This window comes from Numida meleagris, chromosome 6 (genome assembly GCF_002078875.1).
Source record: "Numida meleagris isolate 19003 breed g44 Domestic line chromosome 6, NumMel1.0, whole genome shotgun sequence".
NCBI classification, from domain to species: Eukaryota; Metazoa; Chordata; class Aves; order Galliformes; family Numididae; genus Numida; species Numida meleagris.
The window spans coordinates 12,728,100-12,743,950 of NC_034414.1; the positions used below are offsets into that span (position 1 = coordinate 12,728,100).

Below are 15,851 nucleotides of genomic sequence, written 5' to 3' on the forward strand. Positions count from 1 at the left end.
GTTTAATGCCTGTAATTTATTGTCTGCAAAACTTATATGCATTTGGTGTGCAAAAGTATACACTTTCTTGACAGCACCGGAAAACAGTTAAGCTATGTACGTTTTTAAACCTGATTTGTCACATTGTGTAAAAAGACATTGTGCACAATGGATATCCCCAAAGGAAATCATTGGCTAAAACTAGAAGCACCCTTATTTACAACTAACACTTTAATATTGCATTACACCCACTCACCAAAATAAATAGAAGTACATTCATCACAACTTAAACACAGTCTCTCCATATATTTATTTTCTGACATGTTTTGGTCTCCAGAAATACGCTATATCTAGAAATAGGCATCGGCTACTAGATTATGTTACAAAATGCAAAAAAAATAGAAAATTAGTTTTCCTGGACAATATTTTGGGCTTTACACAAAAATAAATCCAGATTTCCATAGAGATCTCATATACTTCTTGAAAGATTTTTATTTTAAAGCACAGCACAGAGTTGCACACTAAGGCTTCCTGTGATATGCAAAACCCTGGCCTCCAAAAAGACTGCTGTAAAGTGAAATACAGCTCAAGCGTAAGTACAAGACATTTTCAAAAAGTAGTCATCAATAGAAAGTGCCCTTCATTTGATTTAGCGTTATCAGTAAAGTAGTAGCTACTGTAATTGTGCAATCAAAGCCAGACCTGGAAGGGCTTTACGCAAAGGACGTCACCATTTCACACTACCAGGTTTAAGTACACAGAATCTGAGATAGCAGAATCTGACCGACCTTTTTTATACTCTACATTCATTATTTTTTGACACAATTTAGTATAAAAGGCACATTGTCAAGCAGTGAATTAAAAAAGAAAGAATCTAAAATCCAAACCAGAATTTCATTAAATACAATTAAATCATTAGCTTAACATCAGATCCTCATAAACCGACAGAAGCATTCTTCCAGTTTTTCTTAACCTCAAATTCAGATGCACTTTGGTTGAGTATCGAAGTACTCTCATTAAGATTAGCAATGTTAATCTGGAAAACAGTAAACATGATTTTAAATACAAGGCCCTCCCGAGCTGATTTACAAATACGCAGCAAATGCAAACCCAACAAAACCCAAACATCTGTACAAAATTTGGAAGCTATTGGCATCCCATGCCAATTATGAGAAAGTACTTGATTGTAGAATTACAAATGAGTCCTTGAACAAGTTTTCATATGAAACGAAATCAAGCAATCATTGTGTGAAGTTAAACAGTGTCTTAGGGAGGCTGGAAGAATAGACTGCATTCCAGTCACCACCTCAAAGACCGATGACAAAGTGCTTTTCAGATTGAGATGGAATCATCAGGGTTTATTTAACCTTCGGTTATCTGAAATGCAGATTTAATTCCAAACTGAATTCCAATTTTGAATGATTACATTAGCATCTTCTGCTTCGTAAGAGACTGTTTTTTTTTTTTTCAGCTGGGCAGGAAATTGCTTGCAAGTGATAGAGTTGTCCATGCTGACAGACCTAGGAGCCTTTCTCCAGCTAAACAAACCAAAAAATCCACACCAAGCAAACAAACAAACCCACAATCAGTCATGGTCCCAGAGATCATTGCCATGTTTGGGTAATTCTAGGAAGCACAACAGCAAAGGTTAGGTGGTCCCATTAAGCAGAGTGAATACAACGCACTGGTAGACAAGCACTGAGATTACACTATCTTGCATGGTCTCAAGCGTATACACTGAGAAACATTTTTTTGTTAGTTCATATACAAAGTTAAAAATACAGAGGAGCAATGATGGGTATCACCTGGGCTCCTACGCAACTAATACTGAATTAGTTTATAGAATCCATCCCAATAGCTTACTCTCATCAGTGTTTCGCTAAGGCAGTGAAATGCAACACCATCAACAGAAAATGCCTTAAAAAAAAAAAGCAAATGTTTTTTCCTTCATTAAGATTTAGATGCGTAGATTTCAGGAGCTTCCAAGATTTTTTTTTTTTTTTTTTTAACAGGTTGCTGTCTGAACTGTGTTCTGGAAGCAGCACTGTTAAAAAATTGCCCTCTGAAGGAACCTCCAAAGGTTCCTTTGCTATTTTTCTACTAAGTAATTTTTTTCTTTTTCTTTTCCCCAACATGTATCCAAAGCCCTTTTTGAACTTTTCTAAGTACTTGTAGTATTAAAACATAACAGCCTCAACAGCTATAGCCAGAGGGGTTATCAGCGGGGTCTCAGAGCTCGCGGCAAAGCTGAGCAGTGATACTGGTGAGCTCTGAAGGACAACCTGGCGAATCAAAGCAGAAGCAACGCCAGGTTCGAGCTTCACGCTCTTCCTACAACCCCTACTGATTTTGATGAACCCAGTGTTGATAGTAAACAAATTCAGTTACTGAAGGAAACAGTCTTCAAATGCATAGTTAGAAATAATGTGCAAACACGGGCATTGGGTAACAGAACTAACTCTCCTGACGTGCATTTTAGATTTTTGATTTGATGAATTTAATCAAAAGTATTCACTGCGCAATATGGAGTCCTGATATCCAAGAGCTAGCTGCAAGTACTTTGGAAATGTGCTTTCCAAATAGTACACCTGATTAGACAAGTGACTGCTCCACATTTTAGATGATTTAGCACACCTGACACTTAACGCAAGAAAAAACATGTGCACAGCACACAACCTGTAAAAGAGCAGAAGCTTTTAGACAAATGCAAAGAATGACAGGGCGGGAAAAGAATTCCTAAGCATATGCTTCAGCTCAAAAGCACAAGTTACACACAAACACTAGAAATTCCTATTTTCAGGATGTGTATATATCATACTGAATGCGATTGGCATTGAAATTCCAGACACAGCAAAAGCCAGCCTAACCTTTTGGTGATATCTCTAACTGTACATTTTGCAAGTGACACGTACTTCTCCGTTTGGAAACAAGAAGGTTCCAGTTCAGTTATTGTTTATGGGTCCTCAAATCAGAAAATATATAGCACTTTATTGCTTCGAACATTCGTGGCAACGGCTGAATTTACACCCAAGCTGCTTCTGTATAGAAGATGTTGTTTCAGAAACTTTGAGGCTTAACTTAGAGCAGGGTATAAAGCAGTTTTTCTCTACATCTCAAAAAATATCAGGGAACAAGAACACTATTCCAAACGCTATTCCTTTCTTTCAAGTGAATGCAAAATTGGTTTGCTTGTATATGGGCCCGCACAGTTCCAAGTCAGTGCATAGCTAGTCAATATTTCTGCTGGCATCTTGAACTGATTTAATCAATGGAAACATTTCTTAATTTTTCTTCTACTTAATAATATGCATTAGTGCATTAATTTCTTCATAAAAAAATCAACCCTTGGCAAGTATTAAAAATAAATATCTTATATAAGTCAAACTAAAGCCTTTATTTTTCAGTTCTTTCATCCCTTTATGTATTCTTTCGCCCTCTAACAAGCAAATGGAAACTGAAGAACAGGAGATGTATGGAGGCAGAGGGTAGCAGAAAAATGAAAGAAGTCAACACCGTAAGTCAGTTAACGGGTCCTCAGCTTCTTAGACTGTCTCTTGCGTTTTAGTTCTTCCTCTTCCCGTCTCAATTCTTCAAGGTCTTCCTGAACACCGAGTCTCAAGCTGCCAAATAAGTTGAAATCCTTTACAAACTGCTACTCATACATGAAATTTGACTTCTCCCCCAACAAAAGAAAGCCTAAAGTTATTGCAGCTGATTTAAGCAAAGAAGTTTTAGATCAGTTCAACAGTCATAAGTTTTCTTCAATTATAGCAAGAATACAGCTTAAAGGAAACAAAGAACGTACCTAAGGAAATCAAGATTCTCTCATTGTTAGAGCAGAATCAAATCTTTCGAGGGAGAAATGATTTAAAGTATTCTTTAAAGAAAATTATCATTATTAAAGAAAAGGTTTTACTAAGATCATTCTTTTTTTGAAAGAAGATGCTGGAACATCCATCAGTTCTTGCCAATATAACTTACACACACGTCACAGCAGACAGACTCAGTTCAGCCTTTCTGAGAATCACTTACACGTTTCTTTTGGCAAGAGTGAAAATGGATCCATCGAACAGAAGCAAAAGGCTTTGTGACAGCTTCCTAACTACAGGCATTATTCAGGTGGCTGCATGAACAATGCTGCCTCATCCTCAGTCCACCCAGCTGCCCTGCCTCTGGTGAACAGGCACAGAGAAGAGATGCTGCTGAGCAGTGCATGCTCTAGCTGTGTCCCTATGTAGCCTCTTCAGCTGCTAGGCAGTATGCTGGAAGCAATACTGAAAACAGTATCTACAGTCACTGACCTCCTCTTCGTTTAACAAAGGCTGGATGGCCTTGCTGGTTTGATTCTGGGAATAAGCATGACAGAGCTCCCATTTTGTGATCAGCTACTGCCTGCCTTGTCTGCAGGCCTGCTAAGTGCCTTTGTACATCCATAGTTGATTATGAAGCAGCTTAAGGCGGTTTGCACATCACTACTACAAGGTCGATAACACGACCATCTATCAGTCAGCTGTTCTAGGCTAACTGCTCCAGTATAGGCTCTGCTTATGCCTATAGCAAGCAGAGAGAAATCATCATGAATTCAGGAGACTGCACTCATCCAAGTTAAGACAATAAAAAAAATAAACACTTCAAAGATCTGTGTGATCAAAGTCTGGCTAGAAGCATCGTTTTCCATTTCAACTTAGAACTTAGCAATTTTAATGGGCTTGCTTGGCTAGAGAAAGCTCCTCATGTTAAGGGTCACAATGTTTTTAACCAAATTCTTAGTGAAAAGTAGCTGAAGATAGAAAATAGATGAACTGTTTTATTGAAGTTTCCTTTCTCCCCTTCTTTTATACTATCATGTGTAGTTAGAAGCTTAGCCAGGTATTCAACTTTGCAAAATCTCACTGTAGGTCTTTGACACAGAATTCAGTGAACAGCAATATCACTGTAAAATACCAGTTGCTTCTCTGATTAAGAGACTACAGCTGTGCATGAGTAGCAGCTATCCCTAAGAGCAGGGAGAAATAAGAACACTGACTCTAACTTCAAGAAGGTGCAAGTTTCCAATACTTGAGGCACTCTCTGGATAGCAATGTTAAATAAAAAGTCTCAGAACTAAAAAAAATTGACTTTGCATTTCCAGTATTTTCCTATTACCTATTAATAAATAGGTAAAAACTTTTTGTAACTCCTACAAGGCTTTGCTAAGTGTATTGCATTTGCTAAGTGTTTGCACTTGTATATGCAAACATCTTTCCATCAGGCACGGAAAAAGCAGAAAGTGAATCACCTCATGAATGCCAGGCTTTATAACAGCCACGTAAGGACTGCGCAGCTCTGGAGGCTAAAGCTAAAGGTCAAAACCAATATGAACATCTAGTCTTCATTTCTGAAATCTCTGGTTACAATGTGTGTCAGAGTATTCTTTATATATACATACACACAAAATACACACATGCAGAGATTAGTAAGTTTCCTTCCAGTCCTCAGGAACTAACAGAGTATCAATGTTTGGGACAAACAGAAGGGTTTAGCATTTCAACTGTAATTCAAACACTTGTAGAAAGGGTTCTGGGCATCAGCTGGTATAATTCTTACTAGTAAAGATTGTGATGCATTGGAATGAACATACAGGATTTATTTACTGTACTCACTATCCCAATGGCACAGTAATTGGCTGAGCTTCTTTTACCTAAGCTTTCTTATCGTAGATGGGAAGACTTAACCGCTCTGCTATAAGTAGCAGCAGATATCCCCATGACTTGGGCAATAAACAAACCTCCCGCTTCCTATTCTAAGCTTAAGCCCATGCATACCTCCTGGCTTCTTCTTTCTGTTGCTCTCTCCAGCTGCTCTCCATATAACGTAAGGCATAATCGCTTTCATCTTTGTATCTGGAAATTAAATATTAGCATTTAGCACACTAAAAAAAAAAGCACGATCACGTAACAGTTGAGATAGGAATTCACATCATGTTAAAAAGTAAACTTAGCTTGCTGTGCACTGTTATATTATAATCTTTTGAAAGAATCACTACTAGCCTTTAAAATGTTTGCTTATATCTTGTTATCAGACAAAAGGAAAATATTTAAATAAGGCAGAGTCTTAGTTTCGCAATGGTTCCTAGGTATACAAAGATGCCAACTTCAGTTCTCACAGAATCATTAACACTGTTGCATTTAGCCATTCATATTCAGGCTGCTCCATCTGATGAATTCTGGAACACTATTGCTACAAGAAAACATTTTAACACAGGTTGATAGAAAAGAGTTGCTATGGGTTATGTAAGTGACAAGTTACAGAAGCCATATTGTTTTCCGTTATGTCCCACTTGCATCAAATTTTCTTGCTTTCCAGAAGAGCATGGCAACACAAAAAACATTTTTTTTATACCAGTAGTTCATTTATTTCTAATAAATTAGTTCAGTGAAAACCTTAATCTCTGTTGTTCCATTGCTCGCTTTACAGTATATTAAAATTTACATTTTTTTCCTACCTTTTCCGGTCATATCCAAATATTTCCCTAATATGTTTTGATATTTCTTCTTGGGGTTCCCCTTCATCTTCAATAAAATCATCCATTTCAGAGTCATATTCATCATCTTCATCATCATCATCTATTTGTCTTTTGTAACCAATTGGTGGTCTCCCAGTACCTAAATGAAGGGGTGTGAAAAAAACATCAATGAAAAACATGCAACATTTAAGGTATCAGTACTTCTCCTTGCTATACTTTGGGCACAGTGACTTTACAGCTCTGGGCTTCAAGGCAGAAAACTTCTGCCTCAAGCTAATCAGCAATTCTTAAAAGTCAGTAAAAGGAAATACTTCCCCCACTAACATCAACTGTGCCCCAAGGGAACTGCCAGACCAAGCCCACATTCTTGTTCAAAGTTTTCTAGGTACTTATTTGCAAGAGTTCATGCTGCTTTCTCCTGTTCGGAAATACATTTTTGGAACTACTCACTTGCTGATAAGGTGAATCAGCCAAAACACTTAAGTATCAATCACAGGTTTGCTGTGACTTAAGCCCCAGGCCCCTCCTTCAAGGAATATGAGCAGGGTCAAAATAAATGAAGAGTTGCAAAGGAGAAAAAACAAAACAAAACATACTCCACTGTTAAATGCATTCTTTAAAAGACAAATACAGTATTTTGTCCAAGCTTTGTTGGATAAAGGTCATCATTGACCTCAACTCAGATATATCAGAAATACGGGACAAACAACTAATTAAAAAAAATTATTTGCTATAGAAGTTTATACCTTGTGAACGAAACACAGGTCTATGCCCTTGAAGAGATCTCATTCCATTTATCTGTCCATTGCTAGGCCTCGTCACTAGGTTTTTGGAAGAAATAGTTTCTGATACGACAGTACACCTGGGCTTTACAGCTGTACTCAAGCCATTGCCCGGTCGCCCAGGTCCTGCACTTGGGCTGACTCCTGGCCTTCCCGGCCCTGTTCCCAAGCTGCTGCCCGATCTCCCAGGTCCTGTGCTTGGGCTGACTCCTGGCCTCCCTGGTCCCGTTCCCATGCCGCTGCCCAGTCGCCCAGGTGCTGTATTTGTGCTGTTGCCCGGCCTTCCCGGGCCGGTGCCTGAGCTGCCACCTGGACGCCCAAGTCCAGCGCTTGAGCTGCCACCTGGCCTTCCGGGTCCCACACCCGAGCCACTGCCCGGTCGCCCAGGTCCCATGCTTGAGCTGCTGCTCGGCCTTCCAGGTCCTGCAGCTGAGCTGCTGCCCAGCCGCCCAGGCCCTGGGTTTGAGCCACTCCCTGGCCTTCCAGGTCCTATGCCAGAATTGCTGCTCGATCGCCCAGGTCCTGCGCTTGATCCTCCAGCTGGATGTCCAGGTCCTCCCTTTCCTAAACTGCTGCTGGATCGCTTTGCGCTGGGGTTCATTTCATGCTGGAGGGCTGCAGCATTTCCCGGTTTTGTATGGGCAGGCCTTTTCAGGCCGGATTCTTTAGCAGACGGTAACCTTTGAGCCCCATTTGCCACTGGCTTTGAGGACGGCACAGGAAAGCTTGAGCCAGACTTTCCCATACCGTTGACAGGCAATTTACTATGACTGCCAGCAGCAGAGCTTTTCAAGGAACTATTTTGTGAGGTTTTTACTTTTTCCATTTGACTCGGTTTGGAAGAAGATGATGACCTTGAGTGTTTTTCAGTCAATGCTGGTGCTTTGGATTTCTTATCAGCACCACTCATAGAAGAAAGGCTGCTTTTTGGAGAGGCGTGTTTATCTGCTGCGCTTTTGCTGAGTTTTGCATCTGCACACTCCTTCAGAGAAGTCGCTTTTTTTGAAGAAGTGGATATCCCCGTATTCTTCACCTCCTTCTCAGGTTTCTTTTTATGCATTTCTACTCTTTTATTTTTGCGTTCCAAATACTCCCTCTCTCTCAATTCTTCTGCCGTTCTGGGCCTCTCCTCTATCTTTTTCACCACTTTTATTTCTACCGGTTCATACTGTTTTTTTTCAGCGAGCCTCAAAAGATCTGCAAAGTTGAGAGGTGCCGGTGCACTTTTGGGAGGCGCCTTTGGTTTGACTGCAGCTTTGGGTGGTTTTTCATCGTATTCTTCCTGCTCATACTCTGATTCAGTTTGAGCAAGTTCGAGTTGCTCCGCTTCGTTTTCTGTTGCATACTCAGCCTCGGGGGCCTGAGCGACATTCTCACTAGTCCTCCTCCTCTTCTTAGGCTTCTCTTCAACAGGAATACCGTTATAGCCATAAAAGTTATCCTTCGTTCGTGAAGCCATAGCTCTTGCTTTCCTGTCATGTTTCAGTTCAATTCGCTTAGCCAAGAGTCGTTCTTTTTTTCTTTTTTCTTCCAATTCTGTAAAAGAAAAATCAGGAGAAAGTTAAGCGAAAGCACTACTCTTTATTTCGGGTTCTTCTAAACCGATAAACCACCTGAGCCAATAGGATATCTGGCTAACAGCTATGCAGAATAGACCAGAATGTCATCAGAGGTCTGCCAGCAGGACAATCTGATCCACCTGAATCAGCTGTTTCTACAAAGGTGAACTATAAAGCCAAACACAGCTATTACAAAACCTGCTAAGGTGACTCAACAGAAGCTGCTCTCCAGAACACTATACAAACTAATACCTACGTGGTAGAAAGATACGGGACATGGGATCTCTGAAGAGAAAGAGTTCTCAGACTGAGCAAGAGAATTTTGAGACTGTGCAGAATTTACTATCAGATGTTTAAGTAAAGGTGGAGAAAGGGGGAGATGAAGGAGTTTTACGGTGAGGGAATATGATCTGGAAAATAGACTGAGGTGGGGAAGCAGGCAGTCACCGATGAGCAAGCTGCAGGTCACTGCCTGTTCAGCAGTGCCCTGTGCACCATCTCCACAGTCTGCCCTATATTTTTACTAAATTGTTTTTACCTGTTTCCTGCATGAGTGTGCTCTGCATCTTAAGTGTCTTGTGTATGATCTGCTGACATAATTCAGGCAGAACTAGGCAGTGAAAAGATGAGAATTCTGAGGGCCAGACAATGGAGAGACAGGGAATAGGGGCCAAATACCATAAAGACTCAGGGGAAAGGAGCATTTCTGAGCATCAGCTCCTTGAAATCAGAAGAGGCAATTCATGCTGTGCTTTCAGTGGGTTCCTGTAAAGGTACCATCCCCAGCCTATGTTATTCTATTTGTCAGTGGCCATAACTGTACACCGTATGAGTAAAAGCATGAATATTTCATATTCACACTGTCTCGCTTTTGGCTGCACTTGGCAGCAGGGATAAGGAGCTGGCTCATGGCTGGCCCAGGAGAGGAATGCTCTGGACTACCCAGTCCATCACTCTGTGTTGTAAAACAGTGGGGAAAAAAATGCGGCTTAAGCAAAACCTTTACAGTTCAAAATCCAATTGAAAGAGTAGATTAAAACACCACAACCACCACAAACTGTTATCGTGTTTAGACAAACACAACTTTTCAAAATTAACTGAAATTCAGGATCATTTCTTGCAATCTCTTTCCACCTTAATTACTTCCTGATTTCCAAGAGTAAATGCTAGTGAGCTGATTAACATTTCAATCCTTAGGAAAGCATGTAAACATCCCTAGCCTTTTCCACCGGCTTTCCCTCAGCATCAGCAGTTATATGCACAAATTCCAAAAGCAGATGTAAAACTCTATTTGCCAGAGCTCTTAATGGGATCAAGGTCTCAAGGAGTCAGCAAAGGTCTTCCACAGAATATAGTTTAGGCTGCTTTAACAATTACCTTTTTTCCTTTTTTCTTCTTCTTTTCTTCTGAGAAATGCTTGTACTGCTGCAGACTCGACACCCTTGACTTTTGGAACCTTTTTGGGAGGGCCAACAGCCAAACTGTATCTTTTCTGCAAAGAACAAACAAGTACGTCAGAGAAATTAATAAGTCAAAAATCTTTGTTCTTGAAACTGAAGAAGTGAGTGGCAGTCACACTTAAGCATAAATAAGCATAAAGTTCACTTTAAGCATAGAGATGGTACAGAATAATAAATCTCCAAAGCTGAGAGTTCACTCACTTTACAAAGGAAGGAACGGGAAGCCAGGAGACAGGTAGGAAAACCAAGTGAAATTATTAAAAGGCACTAGATCAAGAAGGAATGCAATAGCTGCATCAGCAATGAATAGACCCACACAAAATTACAGGAGACAGCATCCATCTACATCACAGCAGTAAAACCTGACAGGTTTCCTCAGCATATTAAAGAGCTATTACAATCAAGTCCAGTTACCGAAATCTATCTAAGCACTACTAGCTCTTCACTGCTACCTGAGAGGTGGTTCTGGTTACCCTTACAGCCCTAAGAAGCCTCATGTTCTGTGATGCAGTCCTGGTATACACAAGGAAATCAGAGCAGACAGAGGCAAAGCAATCCCCGGGCTGCCAGTGAAAATGCTGTCTGAACAATGCTGAAGCAAATGAGTGCAGTCTGACGTAGTTTGCAGTACACTGATCTTAGTACAATGTTTACTTATCTTATTCCCATAGCTAAACACGTCATGTTTCACTACCGGTAACCTAATTTGACAAAGCTTGATTGAATTATTCAATTTCTACACAGTTTTTAAAAACAAAATCAAAACAGAGGATTTTCTAAAATGGTTTTAGGCAGAAGGAGCACTTCTGAATGAAAACTGCCAGACAGCAGGGACACACGTAGATTCATCTATCCCATTAGGAAGCCTTATAAAGAATTAAAATGATAGGAAAGCAGTTTTCAGGCTTTGTTTTGCTGCGCTACAACCAACAGTCCTATCCAGGAGCGGGTTTGTAAAGCAGCCTGACAGGCACGCTGCTGTCTCACTTCCATTAAGGTGAGAAACTGTGCAAAATTCAAGATTTCCATTCCTCCTAGTGGTAGCATTTCTTGATATTGAAGCACAGCTGAAAGCAGAGCGCAGCTAAGCTTTTCATAAACACAGAAGTGAATGAGGTTCTGCACTGTGTACCACAGCAGCTGTTGATACAAATGTTGTGCACCTCTGATTAGGAAAAGATAAACCCCTTTATTCTTTTTAAAAGCATTGGAACACGCACACACTCTGCAACCACTGAGAAAATACTTCACTTTTAACGTGAACTAACATGCATCAGACTCCAGGTAAAAGTGGCAACTAAGTCAGGGCATGTCACTGCCTTATGATCCAGGCAGCAGCAGCTGCGCTGCTGGGGCTCAGCTGTCAGCAGGCTGGTTAAATAACAGGGAAACAAACATTCTGCCTTTAGAGAGCAGGTCATGCTACTCCCAAGCGCTGCGCTACCCGAGCTGTAAGCAGCACTCACCTCTGCAGGCAGCACGCCCAGCAGCTTGCAGCCACTGCTGAGGCAGCACAGGCACTGCTTGAGCCAAAGGAAAAAGGAAAGGCTGTAGAGGTGCCTTCCTTCAGCCACACACCCTCAAGTGCTTCCTGTTAGCACAGAGTATTTCCAGAGGAATCAATCTGTGTGAATCGTGCCATAACCACCTCCCCAGCAAAAGCCTGGCACGACACGAGTGGCTGGTTCTGCACAATCTCATCTTGAAACACAGCACCTGCGTAAGCAATAGTTCTACTACGGACTCGCACACCCAAGTTGAAGACAATTCCCACTTGCGCTATCAAGTAAAGGCAAATTCCACAGGCTGTCACATAATTTATATATTTTTAAGCGAGAAAGTTTTGAACTCTGTGTTAAGCCACTTTCCTTATCACGCAACAAGACACACAGCCTTCTAATGCGGGAAGCTCCTGTTCCCCCCCCTTAGATATTCTTCAAGGTGCAGCTCTGCACTAGTTAACACAGCAAGCAGCTCGCACACATCGAAGCCCACACATGGGACGTGTGCATGGGCACTGCACTGCGGCCGGTTCCGCTCAGCAGGTGGCTGCCACCTTCACCACGCAGCAGCCCCGCTATCGCCCTGCACTTGCTGTCCTCGGGTGGATGCTGACCCGATGCACAGAGCACCGCCAGGCCCTGCTCCGAGGCAAGCTGCGGCCACCTGCTCAGCACTGCACATCAAACAGGAGTCCTGCTCCACGGCAGCGCTCCGTGCTTCATAGCCACTCCTCGTACTCCTCCGGAAGGGCTTCTCCCGCCCGCAGGCAAGTGTTCAGTAGTTTGGAAGTTTCACAGGAAGGCTTTGCAACGCGTATCGGCCCTCTGAAGAAACCCTGGATTTTACTACAGTTTTACTTCCTTAAAAGTGCCGTCACATTAAGCAGTTGGGCAGTTTATTCTAAGAAGTGAAACGCAAACCAAATTTCCAATAACTACAGGTACTTGCCCATTGTGCTGGAGGTTGTCTTGTAATGACGCATAAGTCAAAGGGAGACTTCAGCAGGTGCTGACACAGACAATGACAATAAGCTATCTCACTTCTCGGTCACCCCTGTGGTCACATCTGTTTCAGGTTCCAAATTCTGCCTACTCCAGATACACCCTCTGTTAAGGGGAGTAGGGACCGAGGTGAGATTGTTTCTAAGAAACTACCAGTGACGACAGAAACCAGAGAGAATAGAAGGATGGCAGGATGATTTGGCTCATAACTACGCTTTTTTTTTTTCCTTTAAAACTTACCGTAATATCGTTTTATACACTCAAGAATATCTTCCATACAAAGACCTCAAAGTGCCTTCCCACATCCATTACATCCTCCCATCACGCTCCTGCAGCACTAATAGTGCGTACCGACTTCACTGAGAAGAGGTATGCAGGCAGGATTTAGACCTTAAGGAGGCTGGAAGAAAATCTTGTAACCGTTACCACCTCTGATCAAAGCAAGCCCACACTGGAAGTCAGTGAACCACTGACCATAAAAGCACATAAGGAGATACATAGAAAACTTACCCTTTACAACGTTACAAGGAAAAACTGATGCATGAAGATTACGGGCAACATGGTTACTACACTACTTCACATGTGCACTACTGTATTTAGAAACAAAACCTGATGCAAATAAGTGGGCACTGGAAGGTGTATTTCTGCAGTTCCACTGGGAGATGAACAAGCAGATCTATTTTTACAGGGACATGATGCAATCCTGTCCCTGTTTCATGACACAGAGCTATATTGCTTCTGAGGCCGAATTTTTCTATAGTTTCCACTTTCTATACACCTCTTGCGCACGTTACCCTACTTTCCGTCACAGTAAGTGTGGGATATTTGAGTGCATTGTAAGGATTCTTCTAAACTTCTGAGGGGGAAATTCTGGGGGTATGCTAATTAATGCAGGAATCAGCATTTCTGGAAACCTGTTAATGGTGCACACCAGTACATTTCACAATAGGAACAGATGTTATGCACCAGTTTCAGTCGAGTGGAGTGGCTCAGATGTCTACTGATGGGCCTTTATTGCAGGCAACTTCAGATGGTGCCAAGTGCAGCTCCGCTTCTGCTCAGAGACCAAGGCTCTCTTGAGAGTTAAAGGCCGCACCGCCAGCATGCAAGGAAGGCAGGAAACCAATGCTGCTTCAGCTGGGGATCGAACTGCACTCCCACAGCTGAGTTATCAGGTAAACCCTAATCTTGCCTTTGCTAAAAACAGCACCAAAGCTCTCACACACTGCACAGCAGGTAGGGCAGCCTCCCGAAAGTACCATATCTGGACTGAGGATGTGGCACGTAGAAACTAGGATGTCGGGCTGATGAAACATATGTGTGACAGAAAATAGTGGTGCAGCACACAGGAACTGCACAGGAAAACTAACGAGGTCAAAGGAAACTTTATCACCGCACCCACAAGTCAACAGTGAGATACCTTGGCTCACAAGTCACAAAGCATCTTTAAAAACATACTGATGACACCAAGTTGGGAAGAAGCGGTGATCTGCCAGGGGATAGGAAGGCCCTACAGAGAGACCCGGACAGGCTGGAGAGCTGGGCTGAGCCAACGAAGCTGTGAAGGGACTGGAGCAAAAGCCTTATGGGGAGCAGCTGAGAGAACTGGGATTGTTCAGTCTGGAGAAGAGGAGGCTCAAGGGAGGCATTATTGCTCTCTACAATGACCTGAAAGGAGGGTGTGGCAAGGAGGGGGTTGACCTCGCCTCCTATGTAACTAGCAATAGGAAAGAAGGGAAAGGCCTCAAGCTGTGGCAGGGAAAATTCAGGTGGGACATGAGGAAAAATTTCTTCTCCAAAAGAGTGGTCAGACGGTGGTTGAGTCACCATTCCTGGAGATGTTCAAGAAACATTTAGATGTTGTACTGAGGGACGTGGTTTAGTGGGAAATAATGGTGACAGGTGGATGGCTGGACTCGATGACCTTGGGGGTCTTTTCCAACCTTAACGATTCAATGATTCTATATTTATGTAGTTGCTACTTTCCTACTCAAGTTACAAATCACATTTCTACACAGAGTCAGTCTGAGACCAGCTAGATCAGGCAAAATACTGATCAATACGTTTTCTAAGACGCTTTAAGAGCACAGTGGGACTTGATGAGTTACACGCCTCTCCCATGCGGCTGCTCACAGTGCTGGCGCACGTCAGCCATGCTTAGCTGGGGACACGGACAGCAGGGCAGCGCTCGGTGCCTCTGCCTGGCAGTGCCAGCGGGGCAGGGCAGGCCGTCCTCCCACTTTGTGCTGTACACCCCCACCACCCTCACCGACAGCGGCTGGGGCGAGCTGCCCGTGGCAGCGCACAGCTCCGGCACCCTGTTACAGAAAACACGGGAAGAGGGTTTCCCGAGTTAGCGGCTACCGAAGAGAAAATACCGCTCATGCAAATGAGCGCGGGCTGTCCCTCAGCACACGGCCCAGCGGGCTCACCCGGAGCGAGACGTGGCAGACCCGTGGCTCGCGAGCGAACAAAAGCGCTCCTCCGACTTTTCAACGCGAGCACCGCCGGATCCGGCGACGGCGGCTCCGCACTCGGGATCGCGGCGTCCCGAGGCCCGGCGGCGCCGGACAGCGGCACGCAGCGGCGCTCCGCTCCCTGCTCAGGACCGAGGCGAGGCCCGGCGAAGCCACGGGAGGGAGCGCGGCGCTTCCTCCGGGCCCGCCCCGGCCCCGGCGCGCCGCCCCAGCGCTCCGAACGCCTCCTCTCCCCGCGCGGCCCCGCGGCTCACCGGCACGGCGTTCAGCCCCTGCTGCTCCGAGGCCATCACGAGGATGTTGTGGAAATCCATGGCCGGCTCCGCCGCGGGGCTGAGGCGCCCGCCCCGCTCCCCACAGCCCGGCCGAGGCCCCGCCGCGCCGCTCGGCTCCGCTCGGCTTCCGGCCGCCGCCGCCTCCTCGCTATATGGCCTCGCCTCGCCAAGGCGTCACGGCCGCGTCACGTCCGCTGGGCGGGACCTGCCGTGAGGGGCGGGGCGCGAGGAGCCCCGAGGAGCCCCGAGGAGCCCCGAGGAGCCCCGAGGAGCCCCGAGGAGCCCCGAGGAGCCCCGAGGAGCCCCGAGG

General features: G+C 44.0%; 1 protein-coding gene across 1 annotated transcript; it reads right to left on the minus strand.

Moving 5' to 3' along the window:
* On the minus strand, positions 266–15,683 carry SPTY2D1 (SPT2 chromatin protein domain containing 1). Its single transcript, XM_021402192.1, has 6 exons — positions 15,521–15,683; positions 10,203–10,317; positions 7,231–8,802; positions 6,464–6,623; positions 5,784–5,861; positions 266–3,599 (listed from the first exon to the last, which is right to left on the minus strand). Exons 1-6 carry the CDS (start codon positions 15,578–15,580, stop codon positions 3,503–3,505), a joined length of 2,082 nt encoding a protein of 693 aa, XP_021257867.1. The 5' UTR covers positions 15,581–15,683; the 3' UTR covers positions 266–3,502.

Excerpts from the sequence above, each read along its gene's own strand:
- SPTY2D1 (XM_021402192.1), bottom strand. The coding sequence starts at position 15,580 with ATGGATTTCCACAACATCCTCGTGATGGCCTCGGAGCAGCAGGGGCTG. Across the intron at positions 8,803-10,202 it reads AGAAGAAAAAAGGAAAAAAG|AATTGGAAGAAAAAAGAAAA; the intron begins GTAATTGTTAAA and ends TTTCTTTTACAG. Across the intron at positions 3,600-5,783 it reads CAGAAAGAAGAAGCCAGGAG|CTTGAGACTCGGTGTTCAGG; the intron begins GTATGCATGGGC and ends CTTATTTGGCAG.